This window comes from Hemicordylus capensis, chromosome 6, assembly GCF_027244095.1.
Source record: "Hemicordylus capensis ecotype Gifberg chromosome 6, rHemCap1.1.pri, whole genome shotgun sequence".
Taxonomy (NCBI): Eukaryota; Metazoa; Chordata; class Lepidosauria; order Squamata; family Cordylidae; genus Hemicordylus; species Hemicordylus capensis.
This window is the reverse complement of record NC_069662.1, coordinates 35726282-35752199: the sequence shown is the minus strand read 5'-3', so window position 1 is coordinate 35752199 and position 25918 is coordinate 35726282. Positions and strand designations below refer to the sequence as shown.

Below are 25918 nucleotides of genomic sequence, written 5' to 3'. Positions count from 1 at the left end.
ATGGGATAAAGGTGGTGGTGGAGTTTGTAATTATTTTTCAAAGTCCCAACAAAGGAATCTACCCACTCCAGTTACAGAGTAGAGTGCAGAGTTTTGTTACTGCGGTCACCTAAAGAACACACATGGAGACTGTTGTACAATCCAAACTAAATAGGTTTATTGGTGAAGTACATTCTGGATAGTAAAGACCTAGCCCTGTCTAAAAGCTACATAATGAATAGATGGTAGAGGAGAGAGATGTTTCTACCCACTCTCCAAGAAGAAAGAAAGTGGACTGACTCCCCACATGAAATACTTGAGGAGTCAAGGCAGGAGTCATAGAGTAGAAGTAAAGCAAGGACACATAAGGAGCCCCTCACTAACTATCTCTACTCCCAATGCCCTTAGTAGTCATTAGGAGGATAGTTGGTGCAAAAGGTCTATGCACTGGAACTCCATCTCCAACAGTTGGTGCATGTGATTAGTTATGGAACACCTTATTGGACATTCAAACAAGGTGGGAGGGAAAGGAAAGAAGTGTTGATTAGGAAGGTCATCCTCTTCATTATCTGACCATCTAAACTATAAAAGAGATACTTCTACGTGTCCAAGCAGAACCATCCCAACTATAAGCTGTATACGTTGCATGTGTGAAGAACAACTTTCAACTCTCCGACAGGCAAGGGCCCTGAATTTTGCTTGGTGCTGCTTGGCCAGCACTATAGTGAAAGGCAGTGAGACATTGTAAGGTTAGCATCATGATGGAGAATCCTCTATAATAAAGAGCTAAAGTGTGCGCCCGTGTCCCTGCCTGTGTCTTTCTCGGCCGTTCTGGGCATGCGTGGAGCGTCTGAGAAAGATACGGCCGTGTTGGCTCCCAGAGGGAGCAGGGAAAAGGGAGAAGGGAGCAGGGAAAGACGGGGCAGGGAAAGGCGGCGGCGGCAGGACCGGGTGGGGTGGGGAAGGCGGAAGAAGGCGATGGCAGCGGGACCGGCCCTACCAGAGAGAGGCGGCCATGCTGGCTCCCGGACCGGGAGAAGGGAGCAGGGAAAGACGGGGCAGGGTAAGACGCGGGGCAGGGAAAGGCAGCGGCGGCAGGACTGGCCTGACCGCGGGGGTGGGGGAACGGTGGACCAGCCTGACCGCGGGGGGGGGGGCGGCGGGAGGACCGTCCCTGCCGAAGAAACAGCCGCGGGGAGAGGAGAGGCGGCGGCGGGTCTTGCCCGGCCGCCGGACGTGGTGCGGAGGTGGCGGGGGAAGCAGAAAAGGGGAGGCCGGCTGTGGCGGGGGGCCCTTGCCCGGCCGGGGAGACCGGCTGCGGCATGGAGGCTGATGGCGGCGGGAGGGGGAATGGCGGCGCGGGGCCCAGAGCGCACAACTCCCCTAGCACCCGTTATTTTAACGGGTCGGAAAAAATTAGTGTTATATAAGTTTAGCTGGCAGGTTAAAGCATATAATGTGTGTGAATGTTGGTGTTTGAGGAGGGATTAGGCATTGTGACAGGACCTTGCATTGTGTTATCAAAGTTGATGTTTGTATTTAGGTGATGTATATATACTCAGGGAATGGAATCCCATGATTCTAGGCAACAAGATGTATGCTGGAATAAAAATGTGTCTTATGTTTAGTACATCACTTGTGATTACTTCTCCATCTTGGGTAGAAAGATCCCAGCTGCAATCGAATCCCTCTACAAGTTTCTGACCCCTAGGACAGTATAGATTTCTTGAGTTTCTCCTCCTACCTGACATCCTCTGTTTGCACCATAGTATCCCCTGGTATTGAGATGTAGGCTTTTGCCCGAAACGTTTTGGAGGCCATTGTAAACGTTTCAGCGCTGGGGCGGGATTCGGTGCTTCGGCACCAGCGGGGGCAGTACTTTAAGGGCAGGGGAGGGTGTACTCACCCCCCTGCCACATTTCCCCCGCTGGCGCTCTCCAAACTTCAAGCCCCTCGGGGCAGCAGCATTCCTCCCTGCCGCCCCATTCCCCCCGTCGGCCGGAAGTGGCCGGAATTTGCGAGCGCGCGTGCACCCGTTGTGTGCGTGCATGCATGGCAGACGGGCAGGCGCGAGCACGCACGATGGGCATACGCGCGCTCGCAACTTCCGGCCACTTCCGGCCGACGGGGGGAACGGGGTGGCAGGGGGGAACGCTGCCGCCCCAAGGGGCTTGAAATTTGGAGAGCGCCGGCGGGGAAAACGCGGTGGCGGGGGTGTGTGTGAGTACACCCTCCCCCACCCTTAAAGTACTACCCCCACCGGTGCCGAAGACTATTCGGGCACATCCCTATTGAGTTGACCCCTGACACCCTTGTCCCAGATTTAACAGTAACAGTGGCCTTACAGCCCAGGCCTCCTCTCTCACTTGTGCACTGCAACTATTAAAGTATAGGAGCCCTGCCCTCCTGTTCTCTGCTGCAGGGTGTGGGAGAGAGGCAGACAATCCTGAGCTAGACAGGCCACTAGTCTTGACTCGGTAGACGGCAGCTTCCTACATTCCAGTATTGGGCATCTCCAGTGCAAAAGGATCTCTGCAGAGCCGAGGAAAACCTCCTGCTAACAGAGACCTTTGAGACCATATTGGGCTCAGTGGACCAATGCTCTGATGACCAGAGTGTCGGGCCAGGGAGACTCAGGTTCGAATCTCCATTCAGCCATGACTCTGGGCCAATCATTTCTCTCTCAGCCTAACCACCTCACAAGGTTGTCATAAGGATAAACAGAACCATGTTTACCACTCTGGGCTCCTTGAAGGAAGAATGGGATATACATGTGAACACAGATAAATACAATCCAGGGTGAATGCCTATGTTCTTCTACCTGTTCTCCAGGGCAGGATAATTCAGTACAATGAATAATGCCTGAAGCTGAAATCCTACAAATTGCAAACTGTTCTTTTACTTCCCTTCTCCAAACTAGTAAGAATTATGCCGTTGCATTTCTTGAACTTGCCTAGGAGTGTAATCTGTGCAAAAAGACTCTGCCCTGGCAGTGATGGGCTTCACCACATAGTAAAATATATTTTAAACACAACAGAGGACCGGGCTCAAACAAAACAAAGTTTTATTTCCAATTCGGTCCCCATAAAATTACACACTATGACTATGTATTATCATATCATAGTCTTTGTTTCTGTCTTCGACCAGCACAACAGTAAAACAAACAAAAACAGTTCAATCTACAATCTTAATATCTGGAGAGGTCCGTCTCCAGTTACCACCGGTACATCTGGTGGGGACTCTGAACCGGGCCTTTTCTGTAGCTGCTCCTGGTCTACGGAATGCATTCCCAGCCGATATCCGCAGTTTAGGCTCACTGTCGGACTTTAAGAGACCCCTAAAAACCTATTTGTTGGGCCTGGCCTTCCAAGGCTTGTAAAGTGTTTTTTAAAAGTATTTTAATTGGTTTTAAATGGTTTAAATCATTTTTGAATTGTTTTTATATTGTTTTTAGCATTGTGTTTGAATTGTGGGTTTTATGTCTTTTTAAAAAAGTTGTTGTACACTGCCCAGAGCCTCTGGATGGGGCGGGTTATAAATGTAATTAACAAACAAATGAAAATAACGAGGCCAGGACTGGGGACTACCATGCCAGATTGTTTCTAACAACCTCTATTTCTATATGGTCGAATCCTGGAGCTTTACCAAGTTTTAACTGTCCCACCAAAGCTTCTATTTCAGAACAAGACAGAAGTGGTCACTCTGTCAGCTGATGCACATCCCGTATTGGGGCTGTGCCAATTTCTTTATCTCCTTTGTATAACTTACAGAAGCGTTCCTCCCAAACCAAAGAGGGGATGACACAATTCGGGTGGGCTAAACCCCAAGATGGTTATAGGGCAATCATACGCCAAAACAATGAGGGGTTTTAGATCTTGTGGCTGCTATCAATGGATGCCAGTCTACTCTCATGGCATCTCTCTTTCTATTTTTCAGCAGCTGCTTAGATTGTTTTTTCTGCAATATGGCACTCTGGAGAACAGCAAACAAAGGGCAGTCCCTGGATGCTTGATACTCAATAATCACCTCACTTTTGGCATTGCCGATGCAGTCTTTATCAAACCAGCTCTTAGAGTAAACTGTGGGCTTGTTAGTCTTTGGGGGTCTGGAGCAGGTCAATACAGGCTGGAGTGCCTGAACGATGTCATTGTAATGGTCTAGAATACCATCATCCATCCCATTTGCTAGTAGTGCCGAGCGGAGAGAGACAAGACTTTCAGATCCCAGCATTAAACCAACCTGCTCCCCCAGACTATCAGGCCATCTAACCAAGGAGGGACGCACCTCCAGATCTAAGTTTGAAAGATAGGTCAGTTCAGCAAATGTTAGGTTTCCAGAAAGATTCAAAGGTAACTCTCCAGGGAGCTGATCACTCTCTGGGCGACTAGCAATTTTAAATTTGACAAGATATATAAGTAAGCCAGGAGAGATCGCCATATAATCAATAGTGGATAATCTGGAACCAGCCCAAAGAGTGTACTCAGCTGGGTGGTCATCAACTGTAGCTCCATTCAGCAATTGCAAGTTTAGTTCATCTAAGGTTTGGGACAGACACAGACCTGCGTAATTCCCTATTCTGTCCTTACATTGACAGGCAATTAATGGTGGAGCAACTTCATGGGCCAAGGGAAAGCATTGGAATTTAGTATACAGCGTCTTATCGTTAATTCCCATTCTGGCATTGAAATCACTAGCAATAATGGTATATGCGCTTGATATACGTGTGCCCCCCCAAGGGCAGCAGAGGTTTGATCATCTCCGCCTGCAGAGAGAGGGAGAAAAGAAGGCCCATCAGAGCTCATCTGGGGACCCTGAAACCTGGAAGAGGGGTGCTGGGGGGTGCCGGAGCAAGGCCAGGCCAGCATGGGGGAGAATGACCTCAAAGTGGAATGGGGTCCAATTGCCAGATTCAGCAGGAAAAGGCCCGCCTTTTCCACCACCGCCACCTCCTGCTTGTCCTCGCTGTACATTTCCACATCGATAGCCTGTAGGATAAAACAGTCCCTCTGGATGAAAAGCTGGAGAGGACCTGGGTCACCAAGTATTCCCATGGACCCCCAAAGAGCCCACCACCACTCAACCGCCTAAAAGGTGATGCTTTGAAAGGAGGCGTGGACTCTGGGAAATGATCAAGTCAATGGATGGTGGAAGAATGCAATACCTCCAAACACCATGGAATACAAAGATAAGAGAAGGAAAGCAATCTGATAAGCCATCTCATTAAACTCATCCAGGCGAGCAGGGTATATTTTAAAAGTAAATACACGTCACAATGAAAAACACTGTTTAAAACGTTAAATGAGATTGCTTATTCAATGTTTTTCTTTATATTATATCTTTTCCTATTTGGCTATTATATGGGTCCTTTTGGGGTCCCTCCAGTCCCTCCAAATGCCACCACCCTGGGCGAAATCCTCACGCCAGGAGTCCAACAGCCGGGCCGCAAGACAGAGAAGAATCGAGAGGGGGGCTTCTCCAATGAAGCTTCCCCCAATATTCAGGGAGTCTTCTCCTGGTTGGGTGAGCCAGGCGGGGGAGGGGTGTCCTCAGAGTGGGGGCCTGCCTGTGGACTGCTCAGCCCCCCTGGCTGCTCAGAGAGGGAGGCAGCGCCTCAGGGAGCTGCATGTGTGAACACTGCCCATGGAGTCGGGGTGTGTGTGTGGAGCTGAGGCCTCTCCCACTGACTTGCCCAACCCTAACCAGGCAGGGCATGGGGCCTCACTGGGCCAGGGGATCCCCTCCCCATGGCTGGAAGAGGCCACCCTCTCTCCCACTTACCTCCGCCATGTGGATGAGGTGTGTCATTGAGGGCTTCTGCACCAGCAGTTCCCTCAACATGTTCTGGAGGGCCTTTTGGGGGAGCAGGAAGGGGCTCTGAAAGGGAGAAAGGGAGCCAGAGTGTGGCTGCTGGTGGCCCCAGGGGTTTCCCGGCCCCTCCTCAGGGAGGCGAAAAGGCTCCTCTGGGCCTCCAAAGAGCCCTGGCTGTCCTTTGCGCTCATGGGGGCTCAAGGCGGCGGTCTCCATTGGGGAGCTAAGCAGGCCCCCCACTGAGGTAGCACAGGCCCAGAGAGAGTCTTTGCCAAGGTGGGGGGAGGGGGAGGGAGAAGGAGCTCTATAAATATCTACCTGCTGATCTCCCTCTGGAGTGTCATCCAGCACATGGCCCATGCTGAACAGACACTCCATTATGATTTTCCTCTCTCTGTAGGTTGTGAAGCAGAGCTTCATCTGGCTGCCAAGAGAAAAGGGGAAAGATGAGAAAGCCAGAGGGGGGATGGGGCGATGGAGAGAATGCCATCAAGAAACTGGCACCGGAGGGGAAAGGTCTCACCCCTCCCCCAGGCAGGGCCCCAATCTGAGCATTCCCCAGGACTCCAGGCAGATGAAGGAAGCTAGATCCTCAGTGGCACTCAAGCCATGCCTCCAAAGCCCTGGGTGGCCATTGCCAAAGGCTGGGGGAACTCCTCTCTGGGCCTCCCCAGCCCTCTCCCTAAGGCCTGAGGGTGTGCAGGGCCAAGGGGCTGCTCCCTCCCCCTGCTTGCTCCCCACTGCTGGCCTCCCCACGGCCTCTGCCCTCCACTTGCACTCTTCGTGGCCTCTCTGACATTCTCCAGGGAGGGGGGTGTCCCACCCCTGGCCACACCACTCCTTCCCACCTCCCTGCTCTGAAGGCCGATCCCACTCACCAGCGTACCTCAAGAAGGTGATGGCCTCTATGCACAGAGAGAAGAGGTGATGGGGCACGGGGTCCTCCAAAATATGGTCCATCTCATCCTGGAGGGAACAAAGAGCAGGATGGAGACACCCAGGGCCCTGGTGGGGGGGCTTCCCTCATCCTGCCCCACATCCGCCCTGTTCCAAGGGCTGCCTCCACCCCCCAGCCAGCTCCTTTGCCCCAGACATCCCTGCTGCCAATCACTCACCAGCACGGCCTGGGCTGCCTGTTCCTTGCAGAACGGGAGGCGTTGCTCCCCCCTCTGGAGTGCCTCCTTACAGGCCTGGGGGATGGCCATAAGAAAGCAGACCTGGGCCCACCGGTCCTGAAAGGAGCAAACATGGGGCTGTTCAGTAGGGCAGGATTCCCCCCTCCCTGCTCCAGAATGGACCAGGCAGCAGGCCCCCTTTTAGGAGAGGCTGCTGCCATCCCACCCCTTTTCAGGACCCTGGACAAGGCTCTGAGCTGCCCAAGGGAAGTCCTACTAACCCCTGCTAACTGGGCAAAGAGGCACCTTTTAACAAGGTGAGTCTCTTTATTGAGCAGGGGGAGAGTAACTGGCCCTATCCGCCCCCAGCACAGCATCCCTCCAGTGGCTGTTGCTGGTGTCTATCTTACGTTTCTTTTTAGATTGTGAGCCCTTTGGGGGATAGGGAGCCATCATATTTATTTATTATTTCTCTGTGTAAACTGCCCTGAGCCGTTTTTGGAAGACTCATTTTTGGAAGGCTTAAAGGGCGGTATAGAAATCAAATTAATAACAATAACAACAACTAGTCCTGGGTAATGGGGGGGGGTCCCTACGTTACCTGCTCCTCCCCCCCAGGGGTTGGGCCCGATTCCTCTGCCGCAACCAGGCCTCAATCAGGTGGCAGGATGTTAAATCTGCAGAAGGGGGGAGATGTAGAGGAGGCAGGACAGTGAGCAGGCGGCTGTCTTGCCCGTTGCCTCCCCCCACACACCTTCTTGCCCCGACATCACCTGTGGACTGGGGCAACTCCTCACCTCCATCAACTTGTGTAGGGAGCTCCGATGGCCCTGCCATGCTCCTCTTCCCAACTAGCGACAGTGAAGGAGGCGAGCAGGGCGGCGACAGAGGAGGCAGTGAGTAAGGCGGTGACAGCAAGTGGGGCAGTGACAGGGAAGGCGGCGAGTGGGGTGGTGACAGTAAGGGAGGCGAACGAGGAGGGGACAGCAAGGGAGGGAGCAGAGCAGAAGTGAGGGAGGAAGCGGGGGCCACCCAGTTCCTGCAGCCACAAATCCACCACCATCGGGCGGCAGCGAGCTGGGTGGCTCTAGGCTGCCCTGGGGCATCCAGGGGGGCTACTCTGCTCGTCTTTCTGGCCAGGAAGACATGGATCCTGCACAACCTAGAAGAGAGTAGGGAGACAGTGAGAACGAAGCCTTTGGGAAGAACAGTTGGCAGGGGGGAGAGAGGGGGCCCAGGGTGTGGGAATCCCTGCAGAGCAGCCAGGAGGGATTGCAGGGAGCCTCAAGACGGCCAGCACTCTCCAGTCAATGAAGTGGCTCCTTAGGCAGGAACCCGCTGAGCAGCAGATGGTAGAGCAGAGGGCAAAATACCCAGAAAAAGGATTTTAGATGCAAAATACAAAATACTTGATAAACATAAACCGCCAATACAAATACAAAACAGTATTGTAAAATGCATCTTGAAATACAAAATACAATGCCTGGGAAAAGGAAACAATTTTGAGATGTTCATTACTTATCCAAACCGGTTTCCAATTTCCTTTAAGCAATACAAGTTTTTCAAAGATTAAATCGCCCAGGTTGTGCCTCCGGGGGCTGTGAATCATCCCAGCAAAGGTAAACTACCTTTCTACAGGACCACTTGATGTTAGACTAGTATTAGATCTAAAAAAATAGCCGTTGGACAATGGGATACCCATCCAACAGACTAATGTGCCTGGATTTGTCCTGCAAAAACTGGAGAAGCTGCTGCCAGTCTGGGTTGAAAATACTGAGCTAGATGGACCAAGGGTTTGATTTAGTATTGGGCAGCTTCCTATGTCCCTATGGCAAAACCCAGTCCCCAGGACAGGCACAGGTGTATTCATCAATATGTATTCATTATTTATATGTCCAGAAATCACTTTTCATCAACAATTGATCACATCGTTTTAAAAATGCAATATATTTTTCACTCTGTAAAATGAAGCCCACAATCAAAAATAAAAGTAACTTTTTACATGAATTAAATGAATCTTCCGGCAGAGCTGCCACCAGCCAAAACTAACATCAAAACCTTCCATCTAGAACCAGGGTGACTCAAAATATAGCCAAAACGCCTTAAAACCTCTTTAAAGAGCATGCAGCCAGATCAGGCACATCGGGAAACAGAGCGGAGCACACTTCCGACCAGATCAAGTTGAAAACAATCAAAAGCTCATTTATTTAAGTAGATATAAAAAGTAGGACAGTTCACAGGCAACCAAAGCAAAATGGTAAACCTGCCCTAGCGAGATACCTTGCTTCCTAGCTGGTGTTAGACAGGAGGCTCGGCAGCTCTGGGGTCTCCAAGAGAACAAAAGCTTGCATCGTGGTGAAGTCTGCACATTCCCAGGAGCCATGCAGCCTGGTCTCAGCTAACAAACCTAAACTAACACCCAAGTTGCATGTTGGAAACGCAACCTCAAGAGTCCTTCCCCTCACCTAACTTGAGAGGTTAACTCTCCCCTCTTGGAGATCAGCCAAACTATCAAAAGCTGAATGTTTCTCCCCCAAGGTAGAGTTTTCCGAACAATCCCTGACAAACCAGTGAGACACAATAAATCCACAAAAGTGGTGGGCGTGGGCCCAGGCCAAAATCGGCTGTTGGAATGGAGGGAAGTTCTGATATGAAACTGGGATGTGTTTTAAAGCCAAACAAAGGCACTTTCTGTCACACACCTGCACCCACAACCTGTTCCAGTGGGGAAAGTGTTTGGCTGCTGGCCACTGCTGAAAATGGGACAACACACAACATCCAAAAGGCCAGGGTGGCTTAAACATCACCAGTGCATTTGAGGGAATACTGGACTCAACTCATCAAGCAGCCAACATGCACAACAAAGTAGAAAACATACACAGGATCAGATGCCCAAACACATCCCATAAAATGAACATGCAAAAAGCAGAGCAAAGCATTTTCAGCAATCTAGCATGACTGATATAAGCATTTCCTTATTCCTACAAGGCTGTGTATTTCAAGATGCCTCCAAATACTGGTTGCAGGGGAGCAACAGCAAGAGAGAGGGCATGCCTGTGCTCTTGCCTGTGGGCTTCTATGAGGCGTGGAAAGAGGATGCTAGACGGGATGGGGACCGGACCCTACACTTAGGAAACATAGGACCTTTCTCCAGCCATAAGGATTCTCCGTTTCTCTCACCTCTTTGCAATTAGGAAGCAGATGAAAATCTCCCTCTCCCCCCACCACAAACCTACAAAAGTAGATAGTTCCCAGGATGGAGCAGCCCCCCTCCCCCAAATACCTAACCAACAGGGTAGGTGCTGGCGAGGAATCAGACTTTGATTCCCAGCCTGCCCAGAGCCCAAAGTGTTTGCAAAGAGTTTTGAAGAAGATAAAATAAGTATTTACCTCCTGCCCTCATAACTGCGCTTTGCTGATTGCTGTACTGTCGACCAGAGAAAGACAATGTATAGGCCATTCTCAATTAACCCACCTGTCTGCAAACCCTCCCACCTTCCAATGGGGTGGGGGTGGAGTTTGCATCCCAATGTGGGTTACACTGATCACTGAAAGACATTAGTCTGGCCATTTCAAATGGGTCCAGACAGTTATCACTTGCTTTCCTCCTGATTACATGTCTTCTAATCAGAGAATCCGAAAGTGAAAGAGTGTGCCTCCTAAGAACTTGCTTTACTGTGTTGCTACAGAGACAACACAGGACTGACTAGGATTGTTCAACTGACTGATGAACTTGAGCATAGGAGCTTGCTGAGGTTCATGGGCTGCTTGCTTGCAATGCAAAGGCAGCTCCTGAAGCAAAAAAACAAAACAAATCCAAAGCAATGATTGGCTGATGTGTTTTGGTTTGGGAAATGTACTTTGAAAATACCAAATACCTGAACAAATGTATTTTAGATACAAAACACTGTTCTGAAAAGTATTTTAGACACAAAATGCCAAATTATCAAAAATACTTATTTTAAGATACATGTATTTTAGATACTGCCCATCTCGGACAGCTTCAGCACAGCCCCTTTGGGCATCCTGGGCCAAACTCTGGCCAGCCCATTTCCCAAAGGATGTCTCAGGCTGGGCAAGGTGCAGAAAGGAGCTCTCTGAACCTGCAGCCGGGGTTGGGGGTGGAGACCCTTCCCTGTATGGAAAGGCTAACCCCTCCAGGGCTAACCCCTCCAGCAAAGTCTCAAGAAGGGGGTGGGTGCTGGGGAAGGGAGGTGGCTTGCCCCGAAATGCCCAATATTTGGAGGACCCTGTCCCAGATGGTCAAGGAGGAGCCCCCTCGGGCTGATCCCAATGGCAGGGGGAGAACTCAGACAGAGACACTGTGGTGAAATCCTACTTTGTCATGAACCCCTTCCCCCATTTACTGAGATTAACACTTTTAAAAGAGAGATTAACACTTTTAAAAGTGGTGTTTTTTAAAATGGTTTTTTTTAAATTGTCATTTTAAAATTGTTTTTTGTTTTTATTTTTTTATTGGGTTGTTTTTCATTTGTGTACATTGCCTTGAGATATTAGATGGTTTAGAAATAAAAAGAAATGAAAAAAATAAAGCAATACTTACATGATGATCAGGATTGTGGTTCTTCTCCAACAAAGCTAACACTAAGACTAACTAAAACTAACTCAACAAGAAACAACTAAAACTACCAGAAACAACAACGAACCCCAGCCCCAACCGCCTTCCCCTCCCTATCCCAAACAAATCCCGGCCTCTGATCGCTCCGATATTTAATCTCTACTCTCTACTCAATCTCTTGCTTTCTCTCTCTCACTCTCACAATCTTGCTCAATCGTACTCTAAATGACTTTCGCTCTCTCAGCCACTCTCACAAACACCCACTCTCTTCCACTCTCACATTCATTCAAGGGAGCCAGCAATGATTCCTGCCCCAGGACATGGTAGCGACGGGTGACGTCACCAGCTAACTGCCAACTCAACGGCCGCTGGTCCTCTGGAGTCGAGGACCCTCCTTGGAACTCTGGGGCCCCTGTGGTTCTTCCAGGGGTCTCTCCCTTCCCGGCTACATCCCTGTTCCCCTGAGAGGCCTCCACCTTCCCCACCATGAGTAGAGCGGCACCCTTCCAAATCCCTTCTGAGAGACCCTTCCCACCTCCAGGACTCCCTTCTTTGTTTCTGTGAACCCCACAGGACCCAAGGAGGAATCCTCCTTTTCTGGGTCCAAAATACAACGGCCTCCTTCCTAGAGCAGTGTCTCTTCCCAAGAGGACTCCATATACAAGTGGCGATACCTTCACCATCCAGACTGACAATGTCACCTGCCCCGAAATGTTGTCCCAAAGTTGAATGGCAAAGTCTGAGCAAATTAGAAGTAAGCCCGTTCAAGGATGGGGTTGGGGAAGTAAGACAGAGACCCAATGCCTTTGCATCACTGTGATACAGCCGAGATGATTTGAGAATAGGCAGAGAGTACATTTTCCTGCAGCTGAAATGGCGGGTTTCTTGGAAATCACTTCACATGGGATGCATTCAACCATTAAGCTGGGTATATGCCCCTTCAAATGTTCCTGACAGTGCTACTGTGTGGGCATACTAATCTGCATGTGTGCCAAGTGTGTGGACAGATGATACGTGCATGAAGCGGAACATGGGCATATGCCCACAGTGCTCCTTTAATATGTACATTGCTACTGAAAGTATTAAACACAAGTCTTTCCGCCTCCTTCTGGCGCTTCAAGTGCAAATTCACAACCCTTCTGACCAGAAAACAGCTGAAGTTCGACTTGCACTGAAGGGGCAAATTTGAGTGTCAGAAATGGGAGGGATACAGGAGCCAAATTCAAGGGCAGGGGAGGGGAGAATCAATCATCAACATCTAGCCTTCAAACACACACTCACTTTCTTCTCTAAGCACAATTCAGCAACAGTACAGACCTTCTGTCCTAAAAGTCCCAACCATTCAGAAGACTGAAAAACAGTATGCTCCCAGTAAGTATGGAGAAGGCCAAAAACCCTTGCTGTGGAATGGAATGGAATCGTTATTACAGTCATTGACCAGACACAAATATAACAAGGTGATGCGTGATAGGAGGAAGCAGGAAAGTGAAAGAGGAGGACCCATCTGTGACCTCCTCCTCTGGGTGGGAAGAGGCTGATGTGTTTCTCAAAAATATCAGCGTTATACAGGGGTGAAGCACACAGCACATTGGGAAAGTGCTCCTGAAATCTGCCAACATTTTGTTTAGTAGGAAGATAGGAAGCTGCCTTCTGAGTCAGACCATTGGCTCATCTAGCTCAGGACTGCCTACCCAGACTGGCAGCAGCTTCTCCAGGGTTGCAGACAGAAGTCTCTCTCAGCCCTCTCTTGGAAATGCTGCCAGGGAGGGAACTTGGAACCTAGATGCTCTTCCCAGAGCAGCCCCATCCCCTCAGGGGAATCTCTCTAACAGTGCTCACACATGGAGTCTCCCCTTCAAATGCCAAAGGAGAGTGGACTCTGCTTAGCAAAGGTGACAATTCCTGCAATCTCGGTTGCTCATCATCAGAGATAGAGACATTAAAAAATAAAACAAAACACCAGTTCATTTTGAGCACTGAATTGGACTACAGTCGGGTGCAGATTTGTATTTAGCACAAGTGGGATCAACACACATCCCTGTATAAGCCACAAGCAAAGCACAGACCAGCTACAAAAGGCGACTTCTGTGGAGAGCAAACGCGTCCACTTTGCGGCACAGTGGTGAGCATGTTGGAGGAGTAGGCAGGGGAAATACAAGCTGCAAATCCCTGTTCAGCTGTGGAACTCCCTGAGTGACTCTGGCACACATTCACTTTTCTGTCAGCATAATAACCAACCTCGCAAGGTTGTTTATATATATAATAAAAAGCAGAACAAAACATAGTTACATCTCTTGAAACATAAGAAAATAAAAACTATAAAACCAGAAATCAAAGAGAAAGGGGAGGGGGAATTTACACTCTCCGCGGCCTGAAGTTCAAGAATGATTACAGTAGATGTACCAAACAAACTACAAATAAAACCCTGATCTCGAAGATAAATGATGACCTTGTCGGGTATTAAAGTTATCTAGCCCAGTGTTTCTCAAACTTTTTGGAGTCAAGGACCGCTAAATTCTTCGTGCAGAGTTTCAAGGACCGCTACATTCTTCATGCGCAGTTTCCCGGACCAGCAGTTAGTAAAGGGGTTTCAAGTCTGTCTATCTATCTCTCTATCAGACTTCTATACTGCCCCAAACATGCATCTCTGGGCAGTTTAGAATGAAAATAATATAAGCATTAAAATAATTAAATTTGGAATCTTTTGCAAACATGGAATATTAGGGGTTCTTAACCTTGGGTCTCTCAGTTAAACTCCCATAACCCCCAACAACAATGGCATTTGGCCATTATGGCTGGGGATTATGGGAGTAGAAGTCTGGGTACCCAAGGTTGAGAACCCCTGAATCTAAAAGCCTGGGTGAACAAATTTGTCTCCAGTATGTCTTCAGTATGTGCGGGGTGGGGGTGGAGGTGCTTCTGATTACTCAGTGGAGAGGGTATGTTGGGCCATTAGAAAAATTCAAAAGCTACATGGGGCCAATGAAAACAACATACAAGCAAGCCCCACTGATGCAAGAGGGAAACAGCGTTCCCTCTCAAGGCGCCTTGACCACAACAGGCAGCTGGGTTTCAATCAACCAACCTTTGGCTGCAAATAATGAGCATGCAAGAACCAGCAGCCCTTCAAGTGGCGCCCACTGCCATATTTTTTCCTCCATGCCCCCGCACCGCATACAGTTTGAAGCTGTAAAGATAGGGAATAAGATAGCTGTAGGAAGATCTCAGCAGCACATGGAGGCAAGGCACAAGAAGGGTCCCATGCCTCCGTGATACTCTTCCTCTTCCGTGCCATGTGCAAAATTGAGGAAGTGAGTGCCTTGATTTCAGTTTGGGGCGGGTTGACTCCCAGTCAGGGACCGGCACTCAAGCCTTCGGGGACCGGCAGCGGTCCAGGGACCGGTGGTTGAGAAACACTGATCTAGCCGACCCTACACAGAGCATCTGTGCGTTCTTTGGGGCCGGCGGTTACCTCTTCCCCCCCAGTTTCCGCTTCTGGGCCCAGCCGCCTCTCCTCTGCACCACCACTTTGCCCCCCCTTTCTTTCCCCCCCTCCTGGGCCTTGCCTCCACAGCCAGGCCGGGCCGGGCCCAGCCCGCCACCTCTGGCCTCCACAGCAGGGCCGCTGCCGCGGCAACCAATCTTCCTGGGTGCACCTCAGCCAATCAGGCGTGTCCGCCGCCCAGCCAATCAGCTGGGCGCTGGGATGCACATTCCAAGGCACACCCAGGAGAATTATATATAGAGATAAAAGGTTCCCAAACCAGCATAAATGACTCTATAAGGGTATTATTCATATAAGCAGTGTCTAGAAATAGAGGCATAGTCCCATAGAAACCAATCGTCTAAAGATGGGATAATCCAAATATGCCAGTTAGTAGCATAGAGAATCCTAGCGACAGTAATCATATATAGAGATAACTCATTGAACTTGGTAGGAATATAAGGCCTAGTCATATTTAAAAGGAAAAGTTCTGGCCGAAAGGGGAATTTAATTTCCAAAATTTGCTCCATTTTTGAATGATTTGCTTCCAAAACAATGGGGTTGTTGGGCAGAGCAGTCTAAAAACGTACAATACTCTGTGCTCCTCCTTGGAGGAAACACAGACTGTAAATGTAGACATAGACAGAGATGCCCACCTCCCACAAACAAAGGCAGCGCTTCTCATTGGATTCCAAGGCGTTTAATATTAAATTTCAATATGCAAATCAGATCACTGCGCCACTACTGGAGCATCAGAGAGCAGAGCCCAGACAGTCCATGTCGGAGCACAGAGAGGGAGGGGGACAGAGAGGCAGGCAGGCATTCCCAGGGCAGGATGGAAGGGCCGGTAACAGTTTTCCAGAATTCAAAAATTCAAAATGGAGGCAGCTGCATGTGCCTGAAAGGGCCAGGTGAGGGGGGGCGGTGGTGCCCCTCCCAGGAATTGCCACTGGACCTGAACTGAGTCCAGCCGGTTTCCGTTGAGCTGCCTGCCTGCAGGGGGAGCTGGTGTCACTCCTGCTCTTGGAGGGCTCAAGCAGGAGGTGTGAGAGGAGGGGTCGGGACCACCATCTCTGCTTTTTAAAAAGGGCACAATCCCGAGAGGACGATCCGGAGCGGCCTGCAGAAGACTGTCCCTGCCTGCAAAGCTCCTGTGCATGGCTGGCTGGCTAAGCCTGGATTTATGACTTTCAAGGAGGAGGGCTTTTTACCTGGTTGCTCTTTAAGTGATGCATTGAATAATTTTGTGTAATTACAGACTGTAATAACTGTCGGGTATGGAAATATTCCTGAGGGGATCCAGAGGCCAGCAGAAGACGCTCCCTGCCTGGAGAGCTCCTGTGGGTGGCTTGTTTGCTAAGACTGGATTTACTACTTTACTTTACTTGCAAATAAACAAGCCAGCAACAACCACAACAAAGCCTCCCTTTGGGACACAGACAAGAGCCTGAACAAGTTTTAATAACTCTCTTTTATTTTGCAAATTCTGTTTGGGTTCAGAAAGATAAACTTTCAAGGGCAACATCTAATTGTTGTTATAAGGGTGTCCATTGATATGGAAAGTTAGAGGAAAAGAAATCCCACCAGGCAGGATGACAGGGGCAATTGTCAAATGACCCATCCCTGCTGTCAAGAAAAGGTTATAGGCGGGCACCACTGCGCCTTCCCAACAGCCCTGCGGAGCGGGAAAAGTTCAGAGACAGACAGGACCGAGGGAAAGAGAAAACAAACCCAAAATAAGGGGATCATGTAAGAGGAGAAAAATTCCTAGTTGTCTGTCCTGTGTCTCTTCTGCTGAAGCTCTTCATCGGAGGACCAAAAATATAGGTACAAAAATCCATATTCTCGGCATGTATGAGGTATTGATTATCGCCACAAGACCATGAGATGGCTGTGAAAAGTATAACCCAAGACTGTAAATCTTATCCCGTTTCTAATCCCAAACATAAGACTGTGGTACTGTAAACCTTTCGAAGCAGAAGATATGAGCTGTTCTTACCCAACAGAATCCAAAGTACTAAAAGGAGGCAAGCAACACAGAAGTCAAGGCAATCTGCACCACCAGGTGAGCAGAAAACAAGGGAGGAGAGCTGGACTTGTGGCAGCAAGCATGAATTGTTCCCTTTGCTGAGCAGGGTCTGCCCTGGTTTGCATTTGAGTAGGAGACCACAGGTAAGAGTTGAGGGGATGAGGGGATGGAGCTGCTCTAGGAAGAGCATCTGCCTGCAAAAGGTCCCAAGTTCCCTCCCTGGCAGCATCTCCACATGAGGCTGACAGAGATCCCTTCCTGCAGCCCTGGAGAAACCGCTGCCAGTCTGTGCAGACAATCCTGAGCCAGATGGGCCATGGATCTAACTCAGTATATGGCAGCTCCCTCTGTTCCTAAACTGAATACTGTATTCTGAGAGTAGCTTGCCCCTAGGGCAGGGGTGGGCAAATGTGGCCCTTCAGCTTTTGATGGAATACAATTCCCATCATCCCCAGCCACAGTTTAATGTGGGAATTGACAGAAACTAGTTCCCACAGAACTGGGGACTCTGGCTCCGAGGATGTCCTCGTAGACTGTTTGGGCCCCAGGCACCCCACAGTGGGCTCCATCTCCGTGGCTCCCTCCAGCTCCAGCCCGGCATCAGGATGCAAGGCCAGACTGGGCTCCGGACCTGCCTCCTCCTGGATCCCCCACCTGTGTGGATCACAGGGGCTCTGGACTATTCCTAGAGACAGTCCCAACATTCAAAGCCTTCTCATTCTTGCTCAAAGAGTCCTAGAAGGAGGTCCTCTGGTTGGGGGAGAAGACGAGAGAGTTAATGAGAGAATGGCTTGGTTTGGGAAACGGGCAGAAGGCCCTGCCCATCCCCGAGAAAAGGAGGTGGCTTCTGGCTGGGGATTCCCAAGGGGAACAAGAGAAATGGCTTCTCCCACCTGAATTGGGCCACGAGGTTGTCCAACGTCTGCATCAATCCTCCCAGAGGAGTTTGTCTGTTTGGGAGAGAAGACAAGAGAATTCATGAGAGCATGGCTTGGTTTGGGAAAGGGGCAAAAGGCCCTGCCCGTCCCCGCAAAAAGGGAGGCGGCACCTGGGCTGGAGAAACGTCTTCCCCACCTGAATTTGGCTGCAAGGTTGTCCATCAACATATGCTGGGGGCCCTCTGTCGCCACAGAATTCGACGATTTCCAGAGCAGGTCCAAAAGGAGGTGGCTTCTGGCTGGGGATTCCCACAGGGAGAGGCAGAGAAGGCTTCTTCCCCAGCTGCATTTGGGCCGGAGGGCCTTTCTCAGGGAGAGCCATGTTTTCCTGGGGTGGGATTGGGACATCCAGCTCCTGGCGGCCAGGGAGAGGGAGGACGTCGACTCCTCGAAGACCCATGTCAGGCACAGAGGGGGAGCCGCCCAGGCCCAGAGCAGGGAGGGAGCTCTGCCCGCCCCATCTCCTTGGGGGTGGATGTTACCTTCACTGGAGGAAGTGCTGCCATCGCCCTTGGCCCAGGCCATGGTCCTCCCCAGCTGGCAAGTGGCAAATGGGAGCAGCGGTTTGATTTGCTCTGCCTGGAGATGGGGTGGGGGGCAGGGAGAAGGCCCACAAGAGCTCTTCTGGAGATCCTGAAACCTGGAGGAAGGGGACCGGAGGATGCTGGAGCCAGGGAGGAAGGGGCACCTAATCGCCAGGCTGCGAGCCAGCTTTCCTTGCCCCCTCCTGGTCATCCTGCCTATACAGCTGCACGTCAATGGCCTGGAAGAGGGAACAGTCCCTCAGAATGCCACTGCCACCCTGGGCAAACTCCTCACCCCAGTAGCCCCTCGTCAGCTGGGCCCCAAGTCGGAGAGGAACCTAGAGGGGGGCTTCTCTCCAATGTCTCTGTGGCAGCCTCACAAATGAAGCTTCCCCCAGTGTCCCATGAGTATCCTTTGGGGGCCCCCCTCTGGGTCAAGTGAGGAAGAGGGCATCATCGGGGTTGGGGCCCATCTGTGGACTGCCATTCCATGGCCACTGAGAGAGGGAGGCAGCACCTCAGGGTGGTGGGAGGGGGCTGCACGTCTGAACGCAGTCCACTGAGAGGGAGTCGAGGCCTCTCCCGCTGACATGCCCAACCCTAACCCGGCAGGGCAGGGGACCCTAGTGGGACCGGGGGTCATCTCTCCTTAAGACGCCCCCCTCTCTCCCACTTACGTCCACCATGTGGATGAGATGCTCCAGGGAGGGCTTCTGTGCCAGCGGTTCCCTCAACATGTTCTGGAGGACCTTTGCAGGGGGCAGAAAGGGGCTCCGAAAGGGAGCCAGAGTGTGGCTGCTGGTGGCCAGAGGGGTTACCCAGCCCCTCCCTAGGGAGGGGAAAAGGCTCCTCTGGGCCTCCCAAGAGCCCTGGCTGTCCTTTGCGCTCATGGGGGCTCAAGGCGGCGGTCTCCACCGGGGAGCTAAGCAGGCCCCCCACTGAGGTAGCACAGGCCCAGAGAGAGTCTTTGCCACGGTGGGCGGCGGGGTGGGGGAAAGGAGCTCCGTAAATATCTACCTGCTGATCTCCCTCTAGAGTGTCGCCCAGCACATGGCCCATGCTGAACAGACACTCCATTATGATTTTCCTCTCTCTGTAGGTTGTGAAGCAGGGCTTCATCCGTCTGCCAAGAGAAAAGGGGAAAGATGAGAAAGCCAGCCAGGGTGGTGGTGGGGGGAGAGAATGCTGTCAAGAAACTTGACCAGAGGGGAAAGGTCTCACCCCTGCCCCAGCCAGGGCCCCGATCCAAGGATTCCCCAAGACTCCAAGCAGATGAAGGAAGCCACATCCTCAGTGGCACTCAAGCCATGCCTCCAAAGCCCTGGGGGGCCATTGCCAAAGGCTGGGGGGCGGAACTCCTCTCTGGGCCTCCCCAGCCCTTTCCCTCAGGCCTGAGGGTGTGCAGAGCCAAGGGGCTGCTCCCTCCCCCTGCTTGCTCCCCACTGCTGGCCTCCCCACGGCCTCTGCCCTCCACTTGGACTCTGCTTGGCCTCCCTGACATTCTCCGGGGAGGGGGGGTTCCCACCACTGGCCACACCACTCCTTCCCGCCTCCCTGCTCTGAAGACCTATCCTGCACCACAACGTACCTCAAGAAGGTGATGGCCTCTGTGCACAGAGAGAAGAGATGATGGGGTACGGGGTCCTCCGAAATATGGTCCATCTCGTCCTGGAGGAAACAGAGAGCAGGATGGAGACACCCCAGGGCCCTGCGGGGGGGGAGCTTCCCTCATCCTGCCCCACATCCGCCCTGTTCCAAGGGCTGCCTCCACCCCCCAGCCGGCTCCTTTGCCCCAGACATCCCTGCTGCCAGTCACTCACCAGCACGGTCTGGGCTGCCTGTTCCTTGCAGAACGGGAGGCATCGCTCCCCACTCTGGAGTGCCTCCTTACAGGCCTGAGGGATGGCTATGAGAAACCAGACCTGGGCCCTCCGGTCCTGGAAGAGGCAAACATGGGGCTGTTCAGTAGGGCAGGATTCCCCCCTCCCTGCTCCAGAATGGACCCCTTCTCGGAGAGGCCCCCTTCTCAGAGAGGCTGCTGCCATGCCGCCCTTTTTCAGGACCCTGGACAAGGCTCTGAGCTGCCCACGGGAAGTCCTGGTGGAGGGAGGTTCCCTAACTTCCCTGCTCCTTCCTTTGGGGGTTTGGTCCGATTCCTCTGCTGCAGCCAGGCCTCAACCAGGCGCCAGGGTGTTAAATCTGCAAAAGTGGCAAGAGGTAGAGAAGGCAGGACAGTGAGCGGGCGGCTGTCTTTCAGCTGCCCCCCCCCCATCTTCTTGCCTCGCCTCCCTAGCCCTGCAATCCCCTGTGAACTGGGGCAGTTCCTCCCCTCCATCATCCTGTGCAGGAGGCTCCGATGGCCCATCTGTGGACCTCCCTTCCCTGGCCACTCAGAGAGGAAGGCTGCATCTCAGGGTGCCGGGAGGGGGCTGCACAACTCCCAGGAGACATACCCAACCCTAACCCGGCAGGGCAGGGCAGGGCAGGAGACACCAGCGGGGCCAAGAGGTTGTCTCTCCTTGGCTGGAAGAGGCCTCCCTCTCTCCCACTTACGTCCACCATGTGGATGAGGTACGCCTGGGAGGGCTTTTGGGCCAGCAGTTCCCTCAACATGCTCTGGAGTACCTTTGTGGGGGGCAGAAAGGGGCTCCGAAAGGGAGAAAGGGAGCCAGAGTGTGGCTGCTGGTGGCCCCAGGGGTTTCCCGGCCCCTCCCCAGGGAGGGGAAATGGCTCCTCTGGGCCTCCCTAGAGCCCTGGCTATCCTTTGCGCTCATGGTGGTCATGGGGGTTCAAGGTGCCTGTCTCTATTGGGGGGGTGCCTTTGCAGTCCCCTCTACTGAGGTAGCACAGGCCCAGACAGAGTCTTTGCCTAGGTGGGCACCGGGGGGGGGGCGGAAAGAGCTCCATAAAGATCTACCTGCTGATCTCCCTCTGGAGCGTCGCCCAGCATGTGGCTGATGGTGAACAGACACTCCATTATGATCTTCCTCTCTCTGTATGTTGTGAAGCAGGGCTCCATTGAGCCAGCCTCCAGAAAGGAGGGGGGTGGGGGAGAGAATGCCATCAAGAAACTGGCACTGGAGGGGAAAGGTTTCACTAGCACCACCACCCCAGTGCCCCGATCCGAGGCTTCCCCACCACACAGGGCAGGAGAAGAAAGCCGGATCCTGTGGCACTCAAGCCGTCTGTCCCTAGGTGGGAGGCCAACTTCTCCAAAGCAATGGAGATGGGGAGCATTGCTAAAGGGTGGGGAAATTTCCTCCTCTCTGTGCCTCCCCAGTCCTTTCCTCAATGACACCTCCTGGGGCTGAGGGTGGGGAGGGCCAAGGGGCTGATCCCTTCCCATGTTGGCCCCCAAACTCCCTTCCTCACTGCCCTGAAGACCTCTCCTGCCCCCCACGTACCTCAAGAAGGTGATGGCCTCTGTGCAGAGGGAGAGGAGGTGGTGGGGTTTACAGTTTATATACAGTTTATGTATTTAATACATTGATATACTCCCAATAACAAAGAGTCTCAAGACAGTTGAAAGGTAAAGTGTGCCGTCGGGTCGGTGCTGACACCTGGCGACCACAGAGCCCTATGATTTTTCTTTGGTAGAATACAGGAGGGGTTTCCCATGGCCTCCTCCTGTGCAGTAGGAGATGATGCCTTTCAGCATCTTCCTAGATCACTGCTGCCCGATAGAGATGTTTCCTCTTTCCTATAGTATGGGAAACAGACCAACAGGGATTCAAACCAGCAACCTCTGGCTTGCAGTTTACAACCAGATAAAACAACCAGAGTTTTAAGAAGAGCTTGCAACTCTATGCTTGGTCATGGGTGACCCTGACAAGCAGAATGAAAAGGCGGGGGGGGGAGAAGCACCTCTGGAAAGCCGAAAAAAAAACCCCTCTGTTCAAAAGCCACACAAAACACTTTCAGCCCGAGGCAGTCTGGGGAATTATCCTTTTCCAAGGCCACCAAGACACAAACAAGTTATACAAGGGTCAACACAAAGGTGACACCACACATCACTATGACTGAACACAGAAGACATCCTCCTCGACAATAAAAGCCCTCTCATCCCCAGACTTCTCTGGCCTCCAAACCCCCTGCCCCCCCCAATCCCCTTTAGTCTGTCCCGGGTAGTGTGATCGCCATGCCACACCACACCGGGCATCCGAGCGTGATTTCAACCTGCACCGGGCGCCTGGGCATGACCCCTGCTTTAGAGACAGAGCGGGGAGTGGGGAAAGAAATAGGTGGGATGGGGACATGTTAAGTTGCATGTTGAAATGTCTCTGCTCATGCAGATTTGCATAAACATAACCATTTTCTCATCTTACATTCTTGTGAGTTCAGTTGCAGTTTGTGACCCCCATGTGTTAAAAATACTGTGTTTGTGTGAAAGGGGATGGTGCTTAGCTTGCGGAGTGGGGGGCTCCATAAGCCTTTAGTTCCAGGCTCCAACATTACCTAGGTGCACCTCTGCTTGACAAGCAGCTCATGTTGCAGAGTGTCTATCAGCATAACCGACTGCATCAGTTAACCTAGAGAATGTTCTGAACTCTTGTATATTTCTAAGCTGCTTGTTGCAGCAAGTTTCCCTGCTGCTCCACTTAAACTTGCCTTCAACCCAAGTGTTCACACACACAGAAGCTTCATCCAGCTCTCTCATTTAAAAAACAAACAAAAACACATCAAAACATCAGAATATTAGCTACCCATGCAAACTATCCAAATATTTGGGGGAAACTCAGTAAATCCAACAATCCTAGAGCTGCATTCATATAAAAATCCAGGGTTTACCTTCTAAAACATGGCAAGAGAGACGCCCACTTCTCCTGCTCTGACTCAACTCCCTGCTGCACCTGATCCTTACACACCTTAACCAAATCCTCACCCCATAGCAGGAGGAAAGCCCTTAAAGGATCCCCACCTCCTCCCCCTCCCTGCAGGACCATCCTGCACAAACTTAGTATCACTTGCTGGACCCCAGAACTACCCTCCCATCCCTTCCTGAACATACGCAGGAAGAGAGCCAGCATGGTGTAGTGTTTAGAGTGCTGGACTAGGACTGGGGAGACCCAAGTTCAAATCCACATTCAGCCATAATACTTGCTGGGTGACTCTGGGCCAGTCACTTCTCTCTCAGCCTAACCTACTTCACAGGAGGAGAAACTCAAGTATATAGTACACCGCTCTGGGCTCCTTGGAGGAAGAGTGGGATATAATTGTTAAATAAATAAATAAATAAATAAATAAATAAATAAATAAATAACAGAAATCACCATCGGCCAATTACAAAAAGCAGCTTTACCGGGAACAGCCTATGTTCTGCAACGATATCTATAACAACAGCAACAACATTTACAATAAAATTCAGCCATCCCAGGTCCTTGGGAAGGACTTGATGTCTGGATAAAACAAACCAGTCAATAACACCTGCCTGACTGTGTAAATAAATAATAATAATAAAACTGTGAGGGGGTTCCCAGAGGCAGGTCTCTCCATCAAGGGGAGCCCATGCAAATCCTCCTTAGGACCAGGAAGAAAGAGGGAGGCAGAGGCACCCCCAGGGAAAACCAAGAGAGGAGGGGGCCTCTCTTTTATTCCTGACTATTAGACTACCAAGGAAAACAAATCAAAGATTGAGACTCAAAATCTTGTTTGTTTGTTTGCTTGAAAGATAAAGGAGACACACACACCCCAGGACAGCGTGCTGTGAGAGGTGCTGTGCTGGGGTTGAAGAGGGGCATTTTGCCAAATCCCCCCTGGAACTGGAGAGACATTCCAAGGCACCTCTTGGCCCAGTTCCTTCAGCAGGCTGCCTAATAGTAGATCTGCCTTCTAACAGGAATCAGCACAACACTCTTTATTTTACACAGCTGCCTAAGCTTAACGACAAACATGTTTTTTCTGGTGCTTTTCTGTAAATTAACGACAGGGGCATAGGAAGAGACCTGTGGTGCCCAGAGATGAGCACTCCTGCTGTTGGCCACTGGGCTCCTATTCACTGCCCCAAGGGGGACTATGATGGCAGCTGGGCGCCAGAGGTGCACTTGGGCAATTTTGGAGCCTGGACCTAAAGGGCTTTGGAGCCCACCCAACCCCAATTGAAGCCCTCCTCCCACTGCAAGTTACGCAACATCCCCCCCACACACACACACCATGATAGACACAGTATTTTTAAGATATCAGGTATATTTATGCAAACATGCAGTAGCAGAAACATTTCAACGTGCAACAACATATTCTCAGCCCACATATTTCTTTCCCCCTACTCCCCACTTTGTCTCTAAAGCACCCGGCACGGATCAGAATCACCCTTGACCACCTGACACAGTGCAGGCCAGTTGCAACCACACCGCTTGGGACAGTCTACAAAGGATTTGGGAGCTCCCAGGGGGTGTGGAGGCCCTGGACTTCAGCCCCGAAGTCCAGGGGTCAGAGCACCACTGCTGGGCGCAGGCTGGAACCACAATGGGGCAAAACGTAAGAGCCTCGCTGCCAGGTGTGCTCACGGCCTCTTGGCACCGCAAGCCACAGAAACCTGCCCCATCATGGTCAGGAAAGGGAAGGCAAGGAAGCGGATTGGCTGGAGAGCAGGGCCAGAAGGGTCTAAAAAGCCGGCCCTGCAGACTCTTTGGCTGAAGAGTGAGAGCATCAGGTGAGGTTTCTGTTGGAGATGGAGTCCCAGCGCATCAACCTTTCGCACCAACAATCCTAATGGCCACTAGAGGCATTGGGAGCAGAGGTAGTGAGGGAGGGTCTCCTTACCTTGGCCACCAAGAGCTTGGCTATTGTCACTTGCTTTACCCCAGCCCCACCCCTCTACCCAAGAGCTTTCAAAAGGAAGCTGGTGGTGGTGCTGAAAGGAACTGTGGCCAGAAATGGGCTCTGCATTAAGGGCTTGGCTGGTTGGTTTCACTGGAAATAGAAAAGCCATGGACAGAAAGTGATGAGGGATGAAAGTTAGTGTATAGCTTCCACTACATTTAAAGCATTATTAAACAATTTTGATTCTTGTGCAAAAGGGCAGCTGCAGTGTACTAGATATTCTTTAAGTACATAACACTGGACTACATTGCAGAACTGTTATAAGACACTCAGCCTTGCCTCCTGCATACAATGGGAGCTGTAGATTATATTAGTTTCAGGACCAACTCATGTTGCTGGTCACACACTTGATTTGGTCTTTTGTTCTGATCATGTGGACGGACCACCACCTGGTTAAGTTTGGTTTCACGGCCACATCCCAGCCCTGCAGGGGTGGTGGACCTATTAAGATGGTCCACCTGAGAAGGCTGCTGGATCCATTAGGATTCAAAAAAGCCTGGGAGGGTTTCAATGTTGGTGCTGTCAGTGATTTTGTCAATGCCTTGGTGGGAACCTGGAATAGGGAACTCACCAGGGCGATAGACATGATAGCTCCTAAGCTACCTTCCGACCTGCTTTAAAAGTGGCCCCCTGGTATACAGAG

General features: G+C 51.3%; 2 protein-coding genes across 3 annotated transcripts; both read right to left on the bottom strand.

Moving 5' to 3' along the window:
* Window positions 1–3026: 3026 nt before the first annotated feature.
* LOC128329271 (uncharacterized) lies at window positions 3027–7761 on the bottom strand. Of its 2 annotated transcripts, XM_053260145.1 has the most exons (8): window positions 7700–7761; window positions 7504–7579; window positions 6903–7019; window positions 6674–6753; window positions 6106–6211; window positions 5758–5853; window positions 4858–4964; window positions 3027–4741 (listed from the first exon to the last, which is right to left on the bottom strand). In XM_053260145.1, exons 3-8 carry the CDS (start codon window positions 6990–6992, stop codon window positions 4732–4734), a joined length of 489 nt encoding a protein of 162 aa, XP_053116120.1. In that variant the 5' UTR covers window positions 6993–7019; window positions 7504–7579; window positions 7700–7761; the 3' UTR covers window positions 3027–4731. The 2 variants fall into 2 exon arrangements, with proteins under 2 accessions (XP_053116120.1, XP_053116119.1); XM_053260144.1 differs by having other exon boundaries at window positions 3027–4964.
* A 94-nt stretch (window positions 7762–7855) lies between these two features.
* Window positions 7856–25228, bottom strand: LOC128329270 (uncharacterized). The gene is made up of 9 exons (XM_053260143.1): window positions 25216–25228; window positions 21374–21484; window positions 20277–20393; window positions 20045–20124; window positions 19474–19579; window positions 19134–19205; window positions 18069–18287; window positions 17888–17944; window positions 7856–8064 (listed from the first exon to the last, which is right to left on the bottom strand). Exons 2-9 carry the CDS (start codon window positions 21473–21475, stop codon window positions 7990–7992), a joined length of 828 nt encoding a protein of 275 aa, XP_053116118.1. The 5' UTR covers window positions 21476–21484; window positions 25216–25228; the 3' UTR covers window positions 7856–7989.
* Between the last annotated feature and the right edge of the window lie 690 nt (window positions 25229–25918).

Coding starts and splice junctions, on each gene's coding strand:
- LOC128329271 (XM_053260144.1), bottom strand. CDS start 6,992: ATGGCCATCCCCCAGGCCTGTAAGGAGGCACTCCAGAGGGGGGAGCAA. Junction 6,754..6,902: donor AGGCAGCCCAGGCCGTGCTG/GTGAGTGATTGG, acceptor TGTTCCCTCCAG/GATGAGATGGACCATATTTT. Junction 4,965..5,757: donor ACCTCATCCACATGGCGGAG/GTAAGTGGGAGA, acceptor TTTATCCTACAG/GCTATCGATGTGGAAATGTA.
- LOC128329270 (XM_053260143.1), bottom strand. CDS start 21,475: ATGGAGCCCTGCTTCACAACATACAGAGAGAGGAAGATCATAATGGAG. Junction 19,580..20,044: donor GAGGCCATCACCTTCTTGAG/GTACGTTGTGGT, acceptor TTCTCTTGGCAG/ACGGATGAAGCCCTGCTTCA. Junction 8,065..17,887: donor AACCTCGTGGCCCAATTCAG/GTGGGAGAAGCC, acceptor ACTCTCTTCTAG/GTTGTGCAGGATCCATGTCT.